The sequence below is a fragment of the Capsicum annuum genome, chromosome 5 (genome assembly GCF_002878395.1).
Source record: "Capsicum annuum cultivar UCD-10X-F1 chromosome 5, UCD10Xv1.1, whole genome shotgun sequence".
Classification (NCBI taxonomy): domain Eukaryota; kingdom Viridiplantae; phylum Streptophyta; class Magnoliopsida; order Solanales; family Solanaceae; genus Capsicum; species Capsicum annuum.
The window spans coordinates 120,059,964-120,085,813 of NC_061115.1; the positions used below are offsets into that span (position 1 = coordinate 120,059,964).

At 36.0% G+C, this 25,850-nt stretch overlaps 1 protein-coding gene across 2 annotated transcripts; it reads right to left on the bottom strand.

Moving 5' to 3' along the window:
• Nucleotides 1-3,772: 3,772 nt before the first annotated feature.
• On the bottom strand, nt 3,773-25,850 carry LOC107870703 (inorganic pyrophosphatase TTM2). Of its 2 annotated transcripts, XM_016717312.2 has the most exons (12): nt 25,694-25,850; nt 22,678-23,041; nt 21,927-22,041; nt 20,959-21,154; nt 20,766-20,879; nt 20,470-20,643; nt 19,295-19,489; nt 18,562-18,684; nt 18,371-18,492; nt 5,471-5,582; nt 5,059-5,355; nt 3,773-4,224 (listed from the first exon to the last, which is right to left on the bottom strand). In XM_016717312.2, the coding sequence occupies exons 2-12, from the start codon at nt 23,012-23,014 to the stop codon at nt 4,012-4,014; spliced, it is 1,998 nt and encodes a 665-aa protein (XP_016572798.1). In that variant the 5' UTR covers nt 23,015-23,041; nt 25,694-25,850; the 3' UTR covers nt 3,773-4,011. The 2 variants fall into 2 exon arrangements, with proteins under 2 accessions (XP_016572798.1, XP_016572799.1); XM_016717313.2 differs by lacking the exons at nt 20,470-20,643; nt 20,766-20,879.

Sequence of the window (25,850 nt, forward strand, 5' to 3'; positions counted from 1 at the left end):
TATTTATTACTAATAATAATTTACTATGAATCATTTCACATCAAATTAGTCAATTGATCGCTCTATTCAGGACGAAAACACTTAGTTAAACATGTAATTAATTATGTAATTCATTAAATTTGCAATTGAACTTATTAATTGAAAGCTAATTCTAGTTAAATTAATGTATTTATTATTAATAATGATTTTATATGAATTCTTTCACATCAAACTAGTTAATTGATCACTCTATTCAGGACAAATACACTTAGTTGGTCATTAATTACTATGTAATTCATTAAAATTGTAATTAAACTTATTAATAAAAAATTAATTTTACTTAAATCAATTTATTTATTACTAATAATGGTTTGGTGTGAATCATTTCATATCAAATTAGTCAATTGATCACTTTATTCAGGACAAATACTCTTAGTTGATCATTAATTACTATGTAATTCATTAAAATTGCAATTGAACTTATTAATTAAAAAATTAATTTTAGTTAAATCAATTTATTTATTACTAATAATGGTTTGATATGAATCATTTCACATCAAATTGGTCAATTGATCACTTTATTCAGACGAATACACTTAGTTGATCATTAATTACTATGTAATTCATTAAAATTGCAATTGAACTTATTGGTTGAAAGTTAGTTTTAGTTAAATAAATTTATTTATTACTAATAATGATTTAATACAAATCATTTCACATCAAATTAGTTAATTTATCACTCTATTCAAGACGAATACACTTAGTTGATAATGTAATTACTATAGAATTCATTAAAGTTGCAATATAACTTATTAATTGAAAGTTAGTTTTAGTTAAATCAACTTATTACTAATAATGATTTAATATGAATCATTTCACATCAAATTAGTCAGTTTATCAATTTATCCAGGCGAATACACTTCGTTGATTATTAACTATGTAATTCATTTAAATTGCAATTGAACTTATTAACTGAAAGCTAATTTTAGTTAAATCAATTTATTTATTACTAATTAATGATTTAATATGAATGATTTCACGTTAAATTAGTCAAACAGATATAGATATATTTTTCAACAGATGACTAAACTATTGCAACAACTCACTCATCTGAAAATAATCAAATAGATATAGACATTCGTTGCAACAGATGACTAACCTATTGGAAGAAATCAAAATAGGTCTTGCTAATTATTTGATTTCTTCCAAGAGATGAACCATCTATTACAACAGATGACTAATCTGTTAGAAGAAATCAAAACAGGTCTTGCTAGTTATTTGATTTCTTCCAACAGTTGACCCCATCTGTTGCAACGGATGACTAACCTGTTGGAAGAAATCAAAATAGATCTTTAAGAGATTTAATTTCTTCTAACATGATGACTCATGTGTTGCAACAGATGGGTCACTTGTTGGAAGAGATCAAAACTTGTCTTCTAGAGATATGATTTCTTCCGACAGATGACCCATTTGTTACAACAGATGGTCTATCTGTTGGAAGAGATCAAAAGAGGTCTTCAAAAGGTATGAAATTATTAGACAGATATAGGTGTCTGTTGCAACAGATGAGTGACTCATCTTTCAGAAATTATCAAATAGATATAGACATCTGTTAAAAATTATCAAACAGATATAGACATTTGTTGCAACAGGTTATACATGTAATTACTATGTAATTCATTGAGCTTGCAATTGAACTTACAAATTAAAAGATAATTATAGTTAAATCAATTTCTTTATTACTAATCTTGATTTAATAAGAAGTATTTCACATCAAATTTGCCAATTGATCACTCTTTATTTGCTTTCTTTCTAATTTACTTGGGTCAAAATATGGAGGAGGTATTTCTCTCTCCATAATCTCCACATGAACAATCCATGAATCTTCAGGAGGCACTAGCCTAAAATCCTCACAATATGCAATTATGTATTTTTTTCATCAAATAATATAGAGATGATCACTCAGTAATCTTATTTTCAGATTGTTCTCCATCCATATTAGGCTCGGAGCACTGCCATAGCATATAGACAAGGTATTTTATCCAAGTCACAAAGCTTTACATTTACAAGTTCTTCTCTGAAGATCGATCATGGCAACATCATCATGACCGGTGATACTAAACTTGTAATTGGCTATTTGATGGGTCAATAACTTATTTCTCGAATTGATGTACTTTGATATTTTTTTCCATGACAACATCACTATGAAAATCATCACCAATTGTTATTGAATCCTCTATTAATGATACCTAAAGAAATTTGTTTAAAATATTAATAATGATAGAATAGTAAAGTTGAGTGGCTACGTACAACAACAAAATTATATGCACTATCATTGTCCCAACAGATAAGCATATGTTGCAATAGAGGACACATCTGTTGCAGTAGATGACCGATTTGTTCGGTGCATGTTCAGAACGAGTAGCTCAATCCAACAGATAAGTCATCTGCTACAACAAATGACTCATCTGTTGCAACAGATGACCTATCTATTAAATTGAGTTGTTGTAACATAAATTCAACAAGTAGGTCATCTGCTGCAACGGCTAGGTTATCTATTGGAAATACTTTAACAGTAGTGAAAACAATCCAACAATTGTTGTATTCATATACAATAGTTGTTGGATACTTTAGTGAAAGTTGTTGAAAAGCAGCAGATATACCAGATGAGAAATTAAACTAAAAATCATTAATTTTACTTACCGAAATCACTTATAAGTAATGCCCACTGATACACGAACAAAATTGACTCCAAAAATTTAATTCAATAGCAACAGTAGCGGCAGTGGCAACAACAACAACAACAACAACAATGTAACGACAAGCAGCAGCAGAAGATGATGAAGATGAAGAAGAAGATGAAGAAGATGATGATGATGAAGAAGAAGAAGAAAAGCAGCAGCAACAGCAACAACAATAGGAACAATAATGGAAGAAAAAAAAACGAAGAGAGAGAAAACGGAGAAGAAGAAGCGTGATTTTTTTCCGGCCTCTTTTAGTTTTAGGGTTTTATATAGATGGACCAAAGTGTAAGTCTCAGGGGATATAAAATTTATTTTCTTAATCTAAAAATAGTCACCCAAAATAATTAAGACTTTAAGTTACGCTAAATTTTAAAATTTTTCTCTCACCCTTAATTCAATGTCCCTAGTGACTCTAACATGACTATATTTATGTTCGCACCATTGTTAAACTTTCAATGACATTTCATTTTATATATGTATATTTCGTGTTAAAAGGACTAGGGTCAACAGAATCTGTTGTTACAAGAAGGGAAGATAAGAGAAAACAAAGCCGGAAGCAAAACCAGGATCGCCTGCCATCAATTTTTCTGAAGAGCAATCAACTCCTCTCCCTTCTCAATTTTCTGATTTGTTAGTTTTAGTTTCCTCGTTAAGCGAGGATGGGAAGGGGGAATGACCGAGGTGAATAAGGAACTGATGCAGGAGGAAGAGAAGCTCACTATTATAGATGTAGCTATGCTGCTAGTGACAGTACTGAAGCAGTTGTGGAAATACCTGTACAGACTAGCCTGCTTGGACCAACCACTCGACGACAAGTTCAAAGATGTCCACAGCCTCAAGGTCTAAGCCACCATACAGTAACCCACTCCACTATAGCAAACTTAAAGGACCAGGAGTGCACCATATAGTATATACTGGATCACTTTGAATATATTCTCAAAGATAGGTTTTGAGCCTTTCTTTAAACAGGTATAGTAAGATGAAATGAAATAGGCTGCTAATCTTATCAGTATCACACACATCAATACACACTGAAACTCCAAAAGATGTAGTGAAGAACATATTTATTAAATGAAGCCCAAAATTCTACAAAATTTGCCAATTCATCCCCTACTTTAACAAAACACATTTATCAGAAAGCAACATATTTTGCCTTTTTAACCTCAAATCACAGATCAGTTTGATCCATGAGCAGTATTTTATCCCGATTGAGGGTAGAACTTATAAAGAGTAATACGTGTAGGAGAAAAACAAAAATCCTACAGTTAGAAAACATTAGCAAGAAGAATTAGGTTTGGTGTTGCAGGCTCTTAAACAAGAGAATTCCCAGGCCACCAACTGCTAATGCTACGATGAGAGGCACTCTGATGGGATCCATTGTATCTCTTTTCTTGTTCATTCTTTCTTGTCGAGACTCTTCTCCTAATCTCTCGCGAAGAACATTGCTAACGTTGTCCAGCTGATGCATAACTTGACGCTGTCCACGTGCAATATTTGATATCTGTATCCGAAAGGGATTATAAGAGGACAACCAAAGAGGAGTTAAGGCAACAAATTCAATGTACAGATAAGGAAATAATCATCTAATAATAATTTAGCTATCTTCTGTAACAGTAAGATAAAAGTTTGAACTAGTAACCCTTTGATACCCTAGTAAAATCACACTATTATCCTTTGACTATTTGAAAGATATTCTTTAGGATTTGGGTGGTGGAAGAACTCCCCACCCTCATCCATATACAAAAATACAACTACAGATTGCAAGCTGTTTCAATCATACCCCCTCCTCCCTCCTGATCACACATTGAGCCAGAGAATTCAGCTGAATCTGTTTAACTTTACCGTAGTATACAGTCAAAATGTTAACCGGAAAATTGAAAAGAAAAAAAATATATCAAAGGCTTACCACTTCGAAGCAAACGTAGCAGGTTCAATTCCTTAAACCCGTGATATCTTCAAAACACAAGTGCAGAACGTCGCACTAGCATCTCCGTTAAATAAAAAAAGAATGCAAAAAACCTTCATTTTGCACATGCATTTTGAACCCAAAAATGAAAAAGTGCAACAGCCAGAATAAATTCCTAGGGCTTCAATTTGTCATGCTAAGACCTTCCTTGTAATCTTGCTGCAACTATTTCGGTAATTTGGTGTATTAACTAATTACAAAAGGAAAAGGAGGAAGAGTAGAAGAGGATATATAGTTGAAAGTCTAAATGTTGAAATTAATTAAATTGCTAAATTTGTTAAATTATTCATGTTAAGACAATGTACGTTTAACTAATTAGAATTTTAATTCTCAACACATTCAAAATTCTCAGCCCAAAAACAAACTTACCTCTTCCATCAAGGTAAACTCCTTTCCATTAACGGAAGTGAAAGATGAGGAATTAGGCATGATGGACCCAGTCAAGGAACCATTCTCCAAACCAGATATGAAATAGTTAGTAGGAGCTGATCCAATGCATGCTTCAGTTTCTAACGCCAGATTTTGAGTGCTCGGTGAAGCTTGTTTGATTCTTGGAGAAGCTCTTCTGCTGCTCCACTTAGAATTAAGTTCTTCCATTTTAGACGTGAAGTCGTCCATCCGGTCATTCAAGGTAGATATTTGCTCCAATAAATGTGTGACCGCTCCCTTATGAAATAAGCAAGAAAAAACTCAGGATGCCATGTAAAGAATTGATGAGGAAACGACAGAAAGTGCTTTAGTATGCATAATGAAAAAAAATATTAAATGCATATCATTGCACCTGGTTTGATAATCTAGCCCCTGATTCTTCAATCCTGCCATTACTCCGATAATCAGAACTAACATCAGATAGATTTTTGTCCCTGTTAGTTGAATATGAATGCGAAAATCCGCTGCACAAAGCACATCAATCACAAATTAATTTGACATCTAAATGCTTCCCAGGACAATCACAAGTCCAGAGAAAAAGAAAGAATCATATCCACTTCTGTTGCTCCCACCTGTCTGGCTATCCCCTACCCCAACTGATTCCTGTGTAGCTAAGGTACATCCATATATGTTTCTTCAAATTGTGATCGATGCTAATTATTTTACTATCCTAGTCCAACCCCACTTTCTTCCTCAAGGTCTATACATCAGCTATTCGTGTTGTGCCTTCATTGGCGTTAATTACATGTTTGACCAAAATCCAAATGCATAAAAGACCAAACTGGCACCAAAATCAAATTGAGAACAAACATCCAATCTTTCCATAGTTTCACAAGTTAGCTATGTTGTTATATTATATCATCTAGGGCATAATACATAGATATACACTTTAACTTGGCCTCAACTGGCAACTAACTCTCAACTTTGAAAATGCACATCTAGACACCTTTATCTTGGTTTATGTAAAAGAATGGATCTTTGGCCTAACTCAACCCAAAAGTTAGCTGGTGAGGGGAGGATTGTCCAAGTCCATATAAGGTGACCAACTACCCATTCCTTTTCCAATGTGGGACTCGTACACTCCCCCCACATGCCCAGGCCTACTTAACTGGAGCGTGGACAATATGGGGGCCCAATATCGGTGAAGAACGATTGGTACGGGCCCGACTCTGATACCATGTAAAGAATGAATCTTGGGCCTAATGATCTTGTGTGTATTTATACGCCTAAGCACTATAATTTATCCATATTTTAGCTAAGTTTAGAGAACAAAGTGCCTAGTTTCTTATGTTTTTACTCTACTTCTATGTAATTGAGCTAACCGATGTGATTAGCATGATTTCAGGTATTAATGAGGTAGATGAAGACATAATGGGACTATGGAATGTGGATGACATATGACACAAGAGAGTAGCAATCTGGACCAAATGTGGCGCCTAGAAACTATGTCCAAGACTAATTTGTCATTTATAATTAGTTCAGGGACTTAGAAGGAAATTATGAGAGAAGAGATTATTAAAAGACTTAATTGCTGAATTTTTATTCACTATTCATTATTCTGGATTATTCTGAGAGAGGAGAAAGGCAGCTTAGCTTGAGGAGAGAGAGAAAAAACTCTCTTGTTTTCACTATTCGCACACCAAGATCGTCTTCTAGTTTTTGGTATGATGAATATATTTATGATGTTTTTCATTTTATTCATGAGTAGCTAAGTTTATTAGTTAGGGTTATGGAAGTCTTGTAGCATACAATCTATCACTTTGGGTTTTGAATTCATTATGCATTGATTTGTTTACATCATACTCTCTTCGCTTATCTTGAATTCTCGTGGTTGCAAACATAGAGGATATGCCTTAAAACGCAACTTATTCGAAAGAAAGGTTGATGTTCGGAAAAGAGAGTAGTAACAAGAAAATAGGATTACCAACTCCTATTTTATAAGTTAATGCCTTAGCAGGATTAACTACCTGGAGATTTCATATTGTTTTTAGTGAATGCTTTTGATTCGAGAGAACTAAAGTGAATTAGTCCTTGATGGTTGAGAAACACTAGGATTATGTTATTAAATACAATACGTTTCTCTGTAAGCACAATGCATGTATAAATTCATAAAGCCTATAGTTAGTAAGTATTGAAAACTACAAGGTGGACATAACACTAGCTTGGTATTTCTCTGAATTTGAATACTGCTACACATATTTCATCTTGTTAAACTGAAACCATTAATTTGTGAACTGAATCAAATCCCCCCTATTTAATTTACGGAAACGAACGATTAAAAGTCAACTAATCTGCATACAACTTAATTAACACCATATTCCCTGTAGGATTCGACCCTAACCTAGTTGGGTTATATATTTGACAACGACCGCTTACTCTCTCGTAAGAGAGGTGTAATTTGGGCGTATCAAATTTTGGCGCCGTTGCCGGGGAATACGGTTGTCGATTGAGTTTATGTGTGTTAATTGAATATTAGTCAAGTTTCCTGATTTTACGTTTATTTGTTGTTTTTGTTCGTTACAGGCTCATTATTGTTTATGCCACGAACCAGAAGTTCAGGAGAACCATTATTACCCTTCAATCCTGAACCTCATCTCATTGAAAGAATGGCTAACGAACAGGAAGCTGAAAGATTAGCCGCTTTGGCTAATGCTCAATTAAATCTACAGAATGCAGATAACCCAAGTCGGGTACCTAATCTAGATGAAGAGGACCTGGGAGATGATGATTTAATTGACCCGGCTAATAGGAGGCGTGTAGCAGGGGTAGTTGCACCTATAAATCAAAATCGTCCATTCAGAGGAAGACCAGACCGCCAAGCTGCACAGTTTGATGTTGACAATGATGAGGACAATTTAGATGGAACTGGATCTACAAGGGAAATCATTCTACCATCACTAGCTCCTGGGGTGAAATTCAACATCACCAGCACTATGATCCAGCTACTGAATCTGAAAGGACTCTTTGGTGGATTACCTGGTGATGATCCAAATCTACATTTGGTGAATTTTATCAGTATTTGTAAGTCATTTGATAATCCTGGAGTGGGACAAAATGTTATTCGTTTAAGATTGTTCCCACTGTCTCTGTCTGAAGAAGCAACTATGTGGTTGAATGAGATGACTCCTGATTCTATAACAAATTGGAGGCAATTGAAAGGAGCTTTCCTAGAAAGGTTCTTTCCGCCCTCCAGAATGTTACAGTTGAGGGATGAGATCAGCAACTTTAGGCAATTGGCCAATGAAGTTTTGCATGAGACTTGGGCGAGGTTTAAAAAGAAGTTGACTCAATGCCCAAATCATAAGATGATTGACGAACACTTAATGGAAATATTCTACAGAGCTTTGAACTCACTTACAAAGCCAATAGTGGATAATGCTGCAGGAGGAGCTTTTATGGAGCTCATTACTGAGGCTGCGGACATGTTAGAAAGAATGACCAAGACAAGTAGAGCTTGGCATACCAGAGATTATGTGGTAGCAAGCAATACTGGATCTAGTGTAATATCAGCAGAGCAGCGTAAGAGAGAAGAGGAGCGTGATCAGGATATGGCTCACATGAAAACCTAGATGGATCTGCTCACGGAACATTTGCTATCAGGGAATGTAGAAAAGGTAAAAGTTGTGGGGTCCCACGGTAAGGGAGTTGAATCAAACACTGAGGAAGAGGCTAAGTATCTGCATAACCAGGGGGGTTTCCGAATCGGTGGTCAAGGAAACCAAGGTTGGAACCATCAAGGAGATTGGAAAAATAAAAGTGATAGGAGTAGACTGTACGTACCTCCTGAAAGCCGTGATAATGCTGCCACCAGTTCAGGCAAAATGTCCATGGAGGACATGATGGAGAAACTATTAAAGGGAGTTGAGGCGACCGATTCTGGGGTGACTACTATGAAGAGTGACATATCTTCCATGAGTCAACTAGTAAATTCGCACTCAATCGCTATTAAACAACTGGAGCAGCAGATGAGCCAATTATCCACAGCATTCAACCAAAGACAGAATGGGACTCTACCAAGTGATACAATTCAGAATCCGAGGACTAATGGATCGTGTATAGCCATTACCACTAGAAGCCGTAAGATGTTACCTAGTCCAGGTTTGGGAGCATCCTCTTATACTGATGAGGTCGAAATGGATTGGGAGATGGTTGATGAATCTCCAGTGGTGCCTGTGAAGTTTGTGAAGTTGGGAGGTTCAGAAAAGAAGAGTGCAGAAATGGAACAGCCACCTAAGCAGAAACATGTTAGTGATATGGAGTAAGGCATAAGAAAAGAGGTAGAAGTTGTTCCAACTGAAATCCCAAGTCCGCCACCCCCATTTCCACAGCGATTAAAGAAGAAAGAAGATGATGGCAAGTTTAGCAAATTCATGTCTATGTTGAAGCAGTTGACAGTAAATATGCCCTTAGTTGAAGCACTGGAATAGATGCCCGGACAATGATGGCACCCAAAGGGTGGCCACCTATCTCGGGTTGGCCTTGGTTGGGGGTGAGGGACAGGTTCGTGCCTCGTATTGTTCAGGGCCTATAAAGGGTAGGTTGCGCCTCTCGCTATCAGCTATAGCTTTTAGTGTAGTGGGTTAGCAGTTTACTCTTAAGGTTTGGTATCAGAGCGGAGGTTACGGGTTCGAATCCCGCTTACACCATGCGCAGGTTCGAGGACGAACCTTTCTAAAAGAAAGAGGGAATGATGCCACCCAAAGGGTGGCCACCTATCTCGGGTTGTCCTTGGTTGGGGGTGTGGGTCGGGTTCGTGCCCCGTATGGTTCAGGGCCTATAAAGGGTGGGTTGCGCCACTCGCTATCAGCAATAGCTTTTAGTGCAGTTGGTTAGCGGTTCACTCTTAAGGTTAGTTTATGAAAGACCTGTTGACGAAGAAAAGGACTGTGAGCTATGAAACGATAGACAATCTTCATCATTGTAGTGCTATTGCTACAAGATCTATTGTCCAGAAGAAAGCTGATCCGGGAGCATTTACTGTTCCATGTACGATTGGATTGCTAAAGTTTGAAAAGGCCCTTTGTGATCTTGGGGCAAGTATAAATCTTATGCCATTGACGGTTTTCAAGAAACTGGGTTTGGGAGATCGTACGCCCATCAATATGCAGCTTCTAATGGCGGATAGATCGGTAAAAAGGCCGATTGGGATTCTACATGATGTACTTGTAAAAGTTGCTGGTTTTATATTTCCTTCCGACTTTGTAATTCTTGATTGCGAAGTGGACTTTGAAGTACCCATAATTTTGGGTAGGCCGTTCTTAGCAACTGGGAGAGTATTAGTTGACATGGAGCTGAATGAGCTAAAATTTAGGCTCAATGAGAAAGAAGTTAGTTTTGAAGTATGTCGGTCTATGAAACAACAAAAGGAGATGAGTATCTTCTCGATTGTTGATGTATTCTACGAGGATGAACGAGATGTACTAGTTAAGGATATGTCTTTTGTGGAGACCATGGCTGGTTTGGTTGAACTTGCAAGCAAAGATGTGAGTGACTTCAAAGTAGTTGGACTAGGAATAAAGCATTGTCTTGATCCAACAAATGAGGTACAAATGGTATCATCGATGTATCTTGACGAAGTCTAAGTAGTCAAGATAATCGAGTCGTGCCGCGACGTTAAATAAGGCGCTGCATGGGAGACAACCCATGATTTTATTTTCACTTTATCATGTTAAACAAAAATGCAAAAAGAAGAGTCGAGTCACGACCAAAACTACGGCGCTTGGTGGAAGGCAACCCATCCTTCTAATCATTTTTGTTGTTTTTGAGTAAGTGTAGGTGCATGAAGTACTAAGGAGAAGATTAGTACCAAATTTGATTTGGAATTGAGTTTATGTCAATGGTGGTAAGTTTAGGAGTGATGGGAACATTATAGGTAAGTTGGAGTGGACAAATGTGTAAGGCTCAAGTATGATTCGCATTAGAGTCGTGCCTCGAATTATGTTAATTCGACCCAAAAAGTTTCACGGTGCGACTTTATTTTGTGATCGGCCCGATCCCTACGCTACCACCACTGACCTCGATGGGGTGCGGGGTCTTTGCCCCCGCGGTATGGACCTTTCCGACCAACAGTGCGCTGCACATCCCATCGCACATGCTCACTGGACCAACTATGCAATGCATAATGCGCCGCACACCTTGATGTGTGTAATAACTTATGTGTCGCACACTTTAACATGTGCGATAAGATATGCGTCGCCCACTTCTCCGCATATGCTCACTGCCTCAAGTGTGCGATACCCTATGCGCCGCACTCTTAAATCTGTGCAATAGGGTATGCGTCGCACACTTGTTCGCAAATGCCTACTGCCTCAACGATGCCATGAACAATGTGCCGCACACTTAAGTGTGTGCAAGTAGGAATGCGTCGCACACTTAGCCAAATACACTTAGAATCCGTTTGGGTCAACCCGACCCAGATTTCATTCTTTAAATAGACTTCACACCTTAAATTCCCAAAATCATCCTTATTTCACCCTTAAGCCGTACAATACTAAGCTCTCACCATTCTCTTTGTCCTTCATTGATCTTCCATCTTCAAGGTAAGTTTTACTTTCTTAATCCTTAGTTATTGTGACTCAATGTTATTGTTAATTGATTTCTTAAGGATTACGAATTAAATTCTTGCCATGGCGATGTTGTGAAAGTAAAGGTGTTTTGTATATTTTGTATGGCTGAAAGTGTAGAGCATGATTCTGTTCAAAAAGTGCTTCATTAAAATAGAATTGGGAGAATTGAAGTGAATGAATTGTATTGTGACTAATGTTGATGCACCATGTCAAAGTGTATGCCGGTGAAGTCTGAGTACCCGATAAAAACACTTAATTGGTTGATACTAACAAATTGTGGGGTGGTGACTTCACCATCTCCATCTTAATTATAGTTAGTTTCATTATGTGTGGCTGACATGGATGATAGGATGAATACAGGAAAAATGGCTCCAATGATGATCTCCATGCAGGTGGCATGACTCCGAATGTGGATGAGGAGTACTACTAGCCAGCTTCTTTATCTTGTTATTTGCACTGGGGACAGTGCTGAGCTTAAGTTGAGGGTGGCTGGATACTTTGCTACTTGTTTTGTAAGAAAATAGGACCTTCTCCTTAGCATTCTTCTGTGATAGGATTAGTTATTTTGTTTATTTTGTTAGTTATGTAGTCATAATTAGGTATTTTTCTCGATGATGGATTGATGACAACCGTCTTAAGAGAAAATTAGTCATTTAATTACATGTAACTGTTCTTGTGGGTCACATGACATTATAACATAAGTACGTGATGGATCATTATGTTTGAAACACCTAGGCTCTAGTTGTGACTTGTTGTGATTGTTGGTTTTGTTTGAATTCAAGTAATTGTTGGGTCGAGAATCTATAATGCTCCTAATTGAGTTGACCATGTGCCATGAGTGTGTAAGACTGTTGTATATCCCTTATTGCAACTGATGCTAGAACTTGCCTGGTGTGTGTGCAAAGCGAAATAAAGATTATGAGTTTAGGAGATGATTTAGGCATTTCTTTGATAGCCATTGTTCATACCTTCTTTTGACCTACCTTTGTACATTATCTTAGCTAGCCCCATTGAGCCTTTAGCTTGTTCTTTTGTTAGCCTCATATGTAGCCTATTCCGTTCTTTAATAGACCGTAATTTGATCCAAAAGCTCCTAAGCGCTTTAATGTAAAATCAATTTGAGTTAGGAGTTCGACAATTAGAGGAAAAAGGTGAAATTGATGCCCCAAAGTCTAGTTATTGGCGTGTGAAATTGATGTGGTTGGGAGTAGCGAAAATTGTTGAAAAAGTTTCAAATTTTATCCCGGACATGTTACAATGAACCTGTTTTGGCCCTGGTCCTACTTGGACATTGTGCACCTCAACTAAAGCAAATCGCTTAAGTTGAGGGTGGCTATTATAGGGGTGCGTAACATGAAAAGGGTGCAAAAAAAAAAATATTTGAAAGGGTTGCATACTCCCACCATAGTGTTATTAATTGAGCTTAACGAGTTGGGGTGAAAAGCAAATCTGTGAAGATAGCAGAAGTGGAAATTGGTTGTTAGAGATTGGTCTTAATTGCATAATGTAGTGTATTAAAGTGCTTAGGGAAGATAGTCACTAGGGTTGCATACTCCCACCATAGTGTTATTAATTGAGCTTAACGAGTTGGGGTGAAAAGCAAATCTGTGAAGATAGCAGAAGTGGAAATTGGTTGTTAGAGATTGGTCTTAATTGCATAATGTAGTGTATTAAAGTGCTTAGGGAAGATAGTCACTATTTCTGGCCAAAATAGTTTCTACCCATCCTTTAGCCTGCATTACAACCCGTAAAAGACCTATTTGATCCTAATCTTAGCATTCTGATATTAGTGGAGTATTACACTAAGGGCAAGCATATGGTCATCAGTTGTAATTTGAGAATTCTTTGTGAGAGTGAGCGCAACTTAATTCTTGTACCCATTTTGTTAGAAATTGCATGATTGTGAGTGATTATGGGTAACTTTCTTGTTGTGAGGGCACATGATTGATGAAGGTTGGGTAATTTATATGATTTCTTTGCTTAAACGATATGCATGAAATTGCCAACTTAATGAGTCTATTCTTGAGGGTAGGTTGTCTTTAGTAATGATCCATGAATATACTTCTTGTTCATAATTGTTGTGTGAGCCTATTTGAGCATTTTGTCTTCCTTTGTGGGTGCTAAGGCTTGTATAGTATGCATAAATAGATATGTTGTTCGAGGACGAACAAAGCTTTAAGTGTGGGGTGGTGATCTTGGGTGTATTTATACGCCTAAGCACCATAATTTATCCATATTTTAGCTAAGTTTAGAGAACAAAGTGCCTAGTTTCTTATGTTTTTACTCTACTTCTATGTAATTGAGCTAACCGATGTGATTAGCATGATTTCAGGTATTAATGAGGTAGATGAAGACATAATGGGACTATGGATGCGGATGGCATATGACACAAGAGAGAGTAGCAATCTGAACCAAATATGGCGCCTAGAAACTATGTCCAAAACTAATTTGTCATTTATAATTAGTTCAGAGACTTAGAAGGAAATTATGAGAGAAGAGATTATTAAAAGACTTAATTGCTGAATTTTTATTCATTATTCATTATTCATTATTCTGGATTATTCTGAGAGAGGAGAAAGGTGGCTTAGCTTGAGGAGAGAGAAAAAACTCTCTTGTTTTCACTATTCGCACATCAAGATCGTCTTCTAGTTTTTGGTATGATGATATATTTATGATGCTTTTCGTTTTATTCATGAGTAGCTAAGTTTATTAGTTAGGGTTATGGAAGCCTTGTAGCATACAATCTATCACTTTGGGTTTTGAATTCATTATGCATTGATTTGTTTACATCATACTCTCTTCGCTTATCTTGAATTCTCGTGGTTGCAAACATAGAGGATATGCCTTAAAACACAACTTATTCGAAAGAAAGGTTGATGTTCGGAAAAGAGAGCAGTGACAAGAAAATAGGATTACCAACCCCTATTTGATAAGTTAATGCCTTAGCAGGATTAACTACTTGGAGATTTCGTATTGTTTATGGTAAACGCTTTTGATTCGAGAGAACTAAAGTGAATTAGTCCTTGATGGTTGAGAAACACTAGGATTATGTTATTAAATACAATACGTTTCTCTGTAAGCACAATGCATGTATGAATTCATAAAGCCCATAGTTAGTAAGTATTGAAAACTACAAGGTGGACATAACCCTAGCTTGCTATTTCTCTGAATTTGAATACTACTACACATTTCATTTTGTTAAACTGAAACCATTAATTTGTGAACTAAATCAAATCCCCCCTATTTATTTAACGAAAACGAATGATTAAAAGTCAACTAATCTGCGTACAACTTAATTAACACCATATTCCCTGTGGGATTCGACCCCAACCTAGGGGTTATATATTTGACAACGACCACTTACTCTCTCGTAAGAGAGGTGTAATTTGGGCGTATCACCTAACTCTACCAAAAAACTAGCTTGTAAGGGGAGGATTGTCCAAGTCCATAGAAGGAGACCAACTACCCATCCCTTTTCCAATATGGGAATCTTACAGTTTGAGTTGGAAAATAAACACCCAACTTTGAGAATGCACGTCTAGTATGCATCCCCTTAAAGGAAGATGTGCATTTTCAAAGTTAAGTAGTACGCAAGATGCACCTGTGTCAAGTTGAAGTGTCTAGATGGTCATAATGAAAGTTGGAGTAACTGACAGCGGAAGCCAAGTTATCTATGTATTATGCCTATCATCGATGCATTAAACTTAAACTAGTTTGAGTTATCTATACAAACCTTTTCTTTTAGAGGATTCGTCATAACTAATTGCACCCGTACCCTTTTATCCGGAATTGGAACCAACTAAGATTTGCAAATATGGAAGAATTACCATTCGTCCATTTGGTAATGTGGTAATGTATAATCATCCAGACATGGTTGCACCATTCCTTAGCTAGCAGCCTACCATGTTCTTGGAAGTTTTTGTTTAACCTTTTTTATTAAACTACAAAAGGCCACTAGTGTGAACATTGCAAGATATACAATTTTGAAAATATCCTCTAATAGTAAAACTTTGGGGCCAACAAAGACATAAAAAAATGAAGTTAGTTTGAAAACACATGCCCATATAAGGATAATGTTATCATACAATGAGAATACATATCATCGCTATAAAGAGAACCCGCTAAGCACATTAAAAGTCCACTTGTTAACCCAAGCAGCTAATAATCCGAACTACTCCCTCTCTGTTTCATTTTATATAGCAATGTTCGACTGTGCAGGATCTTAAGAAAGAAAGAAAGAAACACCTTTTGAACTTGTTGTGAACATAACATGACCTGTCTGTGGAGGTCAAAATTAAAATCATCTCATAAGAGTAAAATGAGAATTTTAAACTTAAAATTGTGCCAAATATGGAAAGGTGCAATTTTTAGGGACAGAGTAAAGAGACAGAAGTTCAGCATAAAATTAAAGAGAGGAAGTACTAGTCATCCTGAAGTACTGGCAGGAGATGTATAACAACAACATACCCAGTATATTCCCACTAAGTGGGCCTCGGGAGGGTAAGTGTACGCAGTCCATACCGCTACCTCAGATGAGAGATAGAGAGGTTGTTTCCGATAGACCACCGTCTCAAAATAAAACAATCTAGACAAGGAATAGTAAAAGAACAAGATACAACAGAAATCAACATATCCAATAATACCATAAACAAGATACACCAAGTAAAACAACAAAAAATACAACATCCTAAACTCATACTAACCTTCTACCCTAATCCACCTCCTCTAACACGATAACGTAAATGTAGAAAATAAATCAAACAAAAGGAATAGTGATCAGTGTGGTACACCTATAGTAAAATTGAAAATTGCAGCTAGCTAATAACCCAATGGATTCCGTCAATTTGTCTATTAAAAGAGAGTTTTCTTGTCAGATACCCTAGTAGGTGCAAACAGAGTCAAAGCAGATCAATGAAAGAATAACTTGCTCATGTACAAGAGTAAACAACTAATAGAAATCAGTACTTTTCATAAGGTATAACTGATTCAATAATTTGAGTATGATATTCTCTCAACATATATTCAATAATTCATTAGGTGCATATACATATTGTGAAGAAATATAAGAGAAGAATATAATTGAATTGTTGTAACTACATTATTACATTGAGACTCTATTTATAGACACTACATTCCAATCCTTTTCCTAATAAGACACTACATTACAATCCCTTTCCAAGTAGGATTCTATATGCTATTCTTATTCCTACTTATATTCTAACACTCCCCCACTCAAGCTGGTGCATAGAAGACATATGTACCAAACTTGTTATGGATGTAACTAATACGAGGATCGATGAGGGACTTGGTGAAGATATCTGCAAGAAAACAGATAAGGACTGCTTTGGATGTCTGGGAGACCTCAACTGAAACGGAACAAACTGAAAAAATGATCCGTAAAGCAGTAAACATCGCCGGAAAGTCAATGTGTCACTGAAAAATTGCCTGAAACTGGTATAAAATATATGGTCATCTTGAACTCAAGAGATGAGTAGATCTTGAACAAGATAGTCACAAAAGAACTGGCCGGAACATACTCATGCGTCGGATTATTAGATTTGATGGCTGAAAAGTGGTCACTATTTGAGAAAATTATATGGGTAGGGTCGGAATGATGACACAACCCTACTGAGAAAGAGAATTATATGAGTAGGCCGGAATAATGGCACGATCCTACTGAGGAATAGAAATTATATGAGTAGAGTCTGAATGACGACACGACCCTACTGAAAAATAGAAATTATATGGGTACGATCGGAATGACAGCACAATCCTACTGAAAAAGAGAACTTATATGGGTAGGGTCAGAATGATGGCACGACCCTACGCAAATTAGTTATGAGGAGTCACCGTAAAGATGTATGGAACTACACAAATCAGATCTAAGGAGTCACTAGAAAGACGCACGGTGCTATGCAACTCAGATATGAGAAAGTAGTCCGAAAAGATGCACGATACTACATAAATTAAATATGAATAGTCCAGAGAGATACACGGTACTACGCAAATTAGATATGAGAAAGTAGGGGAAAGAAGTGTGGTGGCCGTGAAGAAATATAAGAGAAGAATATTATTGAATTGTTGTAACTATATTATTATATTGAGACCCTATTTATAGACACTACATTTCAATCCTTTTCCTAATAAGACACTACATTACAATCCCTTTCCAAGTAGGATTCTATATGCTATTCCTATTCCTACTTATATTCTAACACATATAATCTCCCATCATCCTATCAGACGGAAAATTATACGTGCTTCCCTTTATCCTCTTAATCAATAACTCATGAGATTTTGTACTTGTTTCATTAGCCTCAGTCACTCCTGCAAGTCACGTTTTATGTTCATATCATGCAGAAGTGAGAAGACTGGTCAAGTGCACATATGAGATCTTAAGAATCATCCTGGCCCCTTGCCCTACTCTCTCTCTCACTCCAACCAATCTCCAATTGCCCCCCCCCCCCCCCCCGCCCCCCCTCCTCCCTCTTCTTTCTTAGTTTCCTATTTTTGAGGCAATATGGTATGTGCTTCCTTCAAATTTCTGAAGCTATCGAAAATTTTACTATCAGAAAAATCTTTAAGCAATTATTGGCCACAGATAAAAACATTATCCAGTTTACTGATGAAAGATGCCATAGAATAAACAAGTTGAAGGTAAGGCAAATATGGATCAAGTGCTGTACCTTCTGATTTTCTTATTTCTCCATGATGCCCTCTCTCCCGAGGCTCGAGAAAAAGCTTCTTTAGGGCTTGCGACAATATCTTCATCTAAGCTAAGCTTTGTTTTCAAGTCATCTGGTAGTGCCTGAAATGTGTCTTCTTAGGGATAAGAAGCAGGGACAGTGAATTACTAATGCTATGGAAGGTATCATACCATAACCTCATTCACAAGCTTCTCTAGCTGTATTTGTTCGATATACGTACGAGGGGTGTATGAACCGTCCAAACCCAGCTGATCAGCTATAGATTTTACAACAACACGATCTCTTCCTTGGACCTAGGCAAAGTTAATAAAGTTTAGCATATTTGAAACTTAAATAGCATTCTCAGTTATGATTCCAAAGAAACAACATGTCAATCTATTTTGTCAACTTCGGACAAAGAGTAACTTCTCAACTATATACTCAACCTTCAACATATCAAAATGAGATTTTCTTCCTTCGCCAGAAAAATTCTCTTAATTGGTACTCTCTATGTGAAGTTAGATAACTGAATATTCTTTTACGAGAAGAGAAAAAATATTTGACTCGTTAGTTTTTTTTTTTTTTACAGTTAGTTGATTCTGAACGATTAAATTGATCTAAACAGTCTTTTGACATAGTTCTGAGGAAAACACAAGAAATTATATGAAAAAGTTCCCCGCAGACGCTATGTTTATCAATAGTTGACAGATAAAAACATTTTGTGGTCAGGCAATTGTTGCTTAGGTATGAGTATGAACATTTCCAAACAATGGGAATAAAACTTGAAGCGACATGAACGCATCTAAAATTATAGAACTACTAGCTCGACTGTATTCAAGCATCAAAAGAAACCCCATTGACAAGACCAAAAGTATTGGGATGTAATCATAGCGATGTGGACAAAATTAAGAAAATATCTATTACCTGCACATAGTGGCGCTTCAGTTGTTCAAGCAAATCAATTTTCACACAAACCCTTTCATCAGAAAATACATGGCTGCTTCTTTTGAGGATAGCCGCCATTGTGTATCCCAATGCCATCAATCCACCAAGAAGGCGCACACTAACTTCAAAACTGATTCTTGGTGATATGACAAATGGAGAATCAGTGACCCATTCCTACAATTCAAATCATATTGAGCCAGACAATGTGAAGCAAGCTCTATGCAGTTGGAAAAATCAGAAGATGAGGTAGAAGCAACAGAAGATTTGGAGAAATGATCCTCTATGCATAATGTGGACTCTTTGGTTGGAAACGAATTGTACTCAGATGATTCGAAGTAAAGGAGGTGAACGTTTCTTCTTGTTTAATAAACATGTACTCCAAATCTAAACAGCTGGTGTAATTCTGATTTTTAATTTAAATAGTAAGGTAATGCTGGAACTTTTTGGATCCTTAACACATATAGTAGGATTCCCCTGTCCAGCTTGACTCTCTGGTGTTTCCTGCACTGTACTACAGTGCCCATTAATCAAGTTACCTTTTACTTGAAGTTGTGACTGTAGATCCCATAGGATGGAATTCTTATCAATACAAAAGTAGAATGAACATGAAATGAATGAGACTCATTATCATCTGAGTAAATCATCATGATGCTAAAACTTTAGGTAATTAACAGTGACTGTAATCTAGCTCATCCCCTAGGTAATTCGAGAATGATTGAACTGTAAGGTTTATTAACCACATTATACAAACACATAGCTAAGAACATATGAATGGCCATTCAAGTTATGCAAGAATTCTGGACACCAAATTCAGTTACTCATGTTCAGACCGAGTCAGTATTAGCAATTTAGTTCAGTGTTTTTCCGTTTAGCCTCTATGATATCTTGAGATTTGGTGTGTGTGTGTGGGTGGGGGTTAAGGTAAACAGATAGAAGCAATCTTATGTTCCTAAAGCTCTTACCATGTTTCAACTGCTTCAGAAAAAAATAGACTAATTTCAATACATGCATGAATTCAAGAATTTATATAAGAATAAAACAGATTGTCATCAGCAGAGGGATTAAGATTAGCCAAGAAGGCCTAGCAACATTCTTCGAAAACATTGCCTGTTATTCTTCCAAGAGAAAAACTTATTATGAAAAAAGGAGCATGCCTCAAACATGAGATTGTATTTCCCATCTTTATTTCGCATCCTCAGATATGATTGGCATGTCTCTGGATCCTCACCAGGTGGCAGAAGGTATATGTCATAAATCAGTTCCGTACTTTCAGTGTGTTGTTCAGACAAGACAGACTTGATTTGTTCTATCTTCAGGTTCTTTGATGACTAAAAGGTGAGAAAAAAAGATGTATCAGCCATTTCTCAACAAATTTCTAGATATAGTGTTCGGAAGCTATTATCTTCTAAGACCGGATAGAGGAGGTCTCAAACCAAGTTATTGCTCTTGCCTTTAGAATGTAAGTAGGACTCTGAAATCCAGAAAACGGATTAAATTTGTTGATAATTTTTATGTGTGCAGTTTTGAGATCAGGCTCAATATAAGCCTTGTACATTGGATAAACCTGCATAGACATTATAGCTGAGAGTGTGAGAAGACAATCTAGTCAAACTTTCTCTGGGTGATTAATTGGAGAAACAGACCGTTTCAGATACTTGGTGAATTATTTCTGATGGTTCCTGCCCAGCACGTTGCATGTCGCGTAAAACTCTTTTAACAAGGTCAAAGTGAACTCCACCATTTACAGATATGCGAAGATCCAGGAACGGCCGCAACTTTTCATTCAGAGCATAGATTCCCTCAATAATCACAATGCAGGAGCTAGGGACTTCGAGGGTCCTACAGTACACCAAATTGGCAAGTTTGGTTCATACAGATATGCTACATAGAGATGATGAAAACAAAGAACTTCAGAGAAAATAACTGCGTAAAGAAAAAGGTGAGCAAGGACATAATGGATTAAACATGAATCCAGAGCAAGAAAAAAGTAATGCTTGAGCTCGGCACAAAAAAGATAATAACTAGATGACTATAGAATCACTGAAAAATCCATGCAGGTTAATAAAGAATCTTCCATCATGCCTTCATTTGAGTAACATTTAAGTGTCAATGAACAGATGCATTGTAGACCACTTGAAAAATAATAAAGCAAGATTTAACAGGTTGATAGTATTCACAAAGTACCAAGCAGAAGCGAGTATCCACTTCACAAAAAAGACGGTCATGGCACTTCACAACTATTTACAAAATCCCAAACATGAGTATCGAAATGAACATTTAATCAACACTAGTATGCAGAATTTAGAGTCGATTTATAGTTCAAAGAAGCATGTAAGTACGTAGCATATCAGGGAAAATAAGGTGTCCATGTAACATTGCTGCAATTTATTATTTTTCTGTGCAACATAAAAAGGCCATTTACTAATTTGCAAAAGAAAATCGAAATATTCTGGAGGTGATTTCTACGTAACTTATCAAATAACAAACACTTAATACAGTCCACAGTCTAACACAGGTGTACTAACTTGTTTTGGTTTCCGTGCAGCACCTTGTACACAAAGATATAGATGCACATAACAAAGTACACTTCTAATTTAGTAATAAGGAGCACCTGTATCCTATTCGGGAACTAGATTTGAAATCATATATTGGAAGCTCTGCTGCTTTCCCAGTCTTCAGATCATTGATGTTTTTCAGCAACGTATCATAGTCTGTTAGGCGTGGGTCTGATTCAAAAACATGATAAGATCTGGTAAACATATCATCAACTTTTAAGTTTATTCTAGAAATACTAATAGTAATAATAAAGAGATATCGCAGTCCAGACATCCTTTACACGTAAATGAATAATACATACATGCATATATACATAAATACATACATACATTATGCATATATGTTTTGTATTCAAATACGCATATTCCTCATTCCGATGGACATCTGAGATTTATCCAAAGAGATTGGACAATATTCTACAGCACCCACAATATAGCACAATCACTTAGTTGGCAAAATTCATGAGCAAAGAAGACAGCTGTCCATTCATCAAAAGAAAGGCAGGGTCAATGAAATGTAAATAATCATTGCTTTCCTGAGGAAAGAATTCCAAGGCGATCTTTTGGGATGTAAACCTCCTTTACCAAGACCTATAGGGTAGATTTCCTAAAAGATTCAACTATTCAGGTCTTCAATTACACTAACCACTTTTTGGTGTAAACCTGAAATGTCTAAAGAAATGATGAAATCCAAACTATGTTTGCTTCTTGTCAGCCACCTTTTCCTACACTCTTAATCACCTGATTCTCACCTAACCCAGAAGCATCTCGAAGCACTATTGAGAAAAAAGGTAAATGCAGTCTTACCATCAAAGTTTCCATCAACAATTCGACTAGCATCATTGTAGTTATCCATTGATATAACTGCAATGCTTGGCATAAAGTTCATTATTTTCTCAGTAAATACAGTCTTCCCAGCACCAGAGGGACCAGCAACTCCTATCATTATCAGTCCATCATTCTTCTGAACCAACAATTGGCACGCACGGATTACAATGAAGAATCCTTTCTCAAATGACAAATTATCTGGTATTGAGGCAATCTCGTATCGATCACAGTCCTTTCTCTTAACTAGTCGAACCTGATCCTTTAAGAATCCAGCTCTCTGATTAATCGATTCAGCATTAGCAGTATCTATATCCATTAAAGACAAAACTATGCCAGATTTCCTCTACAAATACCCAAAAATAAAGGAGAACAAATCAAACTAAGAATGAGAATTATAATGTGAAAACAGTAAACCATAAGTTAGACGATCTGCAAGCATAAATTAGTAAATATTTCCCATCAAACATGATTAAGAAACAAAAGCCAAAAAATTGGGCGACTGAGCATTATGATGTATCATAATAGCTGCTGCCGCTATAAACATTTCACAAGAATGAACTTCTCCTTTGTTTTCAATTTTTGCAACATGCTTGACATAAAATGAAACAAGCATAGCAATTAATTACAGATTAACATCACAAATTGGTCATCAAATAAATTAGGAAAAGCCTATTGTTTGTCCATATGGGATACATACACACACCAATGTTGCATAAGACCCATAGCTAAGTCTATGTAATAGTTGAGAAATAGTGCAAGATATCTCAGATTCAGAGAGAGCACATAAATCCATGGCCTCTGTAAAGCAACTGGTAATGCAGCCTTGGCAGTGCAGCATTAAGCAATCACTCAACTATGCATCAAGTCCAAATTAGCAATAGTATGCTATATGAATCCTTAAGTATCCATTCAGCTCTATATTCAGTATTAAGAGGGTTCACTCAATCATTGGACTAAAAAAAGAGGGTTCACTCGACTATTTTTATGTTAGCCACTAACAATAAACAGAGGAAATCTATGTCCAAATATTTAATAGAAGTACAATCATTCAAAATTTTGTATTATTTGCATCAATCATTAACTTATGTTCTATGCTCCCAACAAAATCTCTCGTCATATATTGTTTTTAGCTTTTAATGCGCATGAGCAGCCTTCTACGCGAACATAAAGAAATATACCATAAGATTGGAACTTCCCCTCTACCTTTCAAATATCCATAGCCTAGTTACAAGCTACATCTTTTTAGCAATTTTCACTATTTTGCAGATATTACTGTTCCTTGCATGTATGTGCTACACTGCTTTCCTATTATTTGCCATGTTTTCTTCACTGTCGTGTTTTTTCTTTTCATTACTACTTTGATTTTCTTCACTTGAACCAAGGGTCTTACAGAAATAACTTCTCTACCTCCACGAGGTACACTCTACCCTCCCCATACACTATATTGTGGGATTACACTAGTTCTGTTGTTGTTTGCTTTGTGTTGTTCAACAATCAACTACAAATTTTGTATACTTTACTACTCATACAGGGAAGGCGGTATCTGATCAGGGGTGGAGCTAGGTAGGACATCCTAACTCCCTTCGACGGAAAATTACATTGTTTACACATAATCAAAACTATTTTTATGTATATATAGTAAATAGTGAGCCCCCATCGACTTCTTCCTATGTTTACTTTTGCATATTTTGAACCACTTAGTAAAACTCCTGACACTGCCACTGTGAGACCGTTTGAATAACAACAACAACAACAACAACAACAAACCCAGTGTATTCCTACAAAGTAGGGTCTGGGGAGGGTAAGATGTACGCAGTCTATACCGCTACCTCCAAAGAAGTAGAAAGACTGTTTCTGATAGACCCCCGGCTCTAGATAAAGAATAGTAAACAAGGAGATGTATGATATAATAGAAAGGGCGTAAGAAAAAATAAAATATAAATCAGAGAAATACGAAATACGAACGATAAGGTAACACAAAATAAGAAAATTGGAACTAAGAAATTATGAAAGGGGCACCCACCTAGAAGTAACAAACACTCACAAACCAAAGACACCTATGTTTTTTAGCTTAAGTGATTAAAAGCTCTGAAATTGAAAAAAGGTTGTTGATGTGTTTGGTAAATAAGTGTTGTTAAGCACTTTTTTATTGTCAAAATGACTTAAATATCCTTAAAGTTATTAAGGACATAAATAAAGTGAATTATTTATAATTTTTAATTCTAAAATATTTCTTTTGTGCAAACCTTCAATGTATGATGAGTTGTTGAAAACAAAGGAGAAAGATGAAGAGAAAATTGGAAGAAAGAGACGAAAAGAAGTGGCAAACAGAAAAAGAAAAAAAAAGGGCTATAAGTTTAGGGTATTGTTGGAATTAGAGGAAAATATAAAGAATAAATATTTTGGTCAAACGTAAAAGAATTTTAATCTAGAAAATAAAAAGTTAGGTACCCAGCTTCTCATTTTTTACTTTTTTTTAATGAGTTTTTAGCCTTTTTTTTAAGCATTTTATAATTTTACCCAATGCCTAAAAAAACTAAAAAAGAGATTAAAAGCTGATTTCACACGATTTTAATCTGGTCCAAATGGGTTCGCCTTATCTAATCCATTTTAGTATATTAAAATAAATTCATATCTTTAAACAAATCATAATTAACACATACTTCTAATTCAGACAAATATCATAAAACAGCCATCAAAATTACATTTTTTCGCAATCAAAGAATTACAACTAGGAAATTCAACTCCTAAAAAGAAAGCCATTAAACCAAATAATAAAGAAATATGAACACTAGTTTATTTATATATATATTTTTTAAATCGAAAATTCAGTAAAATACCCAAATCTCAGTAGTTTTAACAGTTCAACAACAAACATATATAAGCACAAAAAAAATTGAAAAATACCCAGAAAATTAAATGTAACAAAAAAGTGAAAAATCAAATAAATTTCTTTGGATCAGAATAGAAACTGAAGAATGAAGAGGAGACTGACCTATATGTAAATTGGGGTTCTGCAAGAAAAATTATAGGAGAAGCTTTTCGTCCCTTTTCTTATGGTTGCTGGCGGATGCATTTATATACGTTTCTCTAATTTTTACTTTTTCTTTTTTCTTGATTTTGGTGAAAGCTAATTTTACTGAAATATTGCC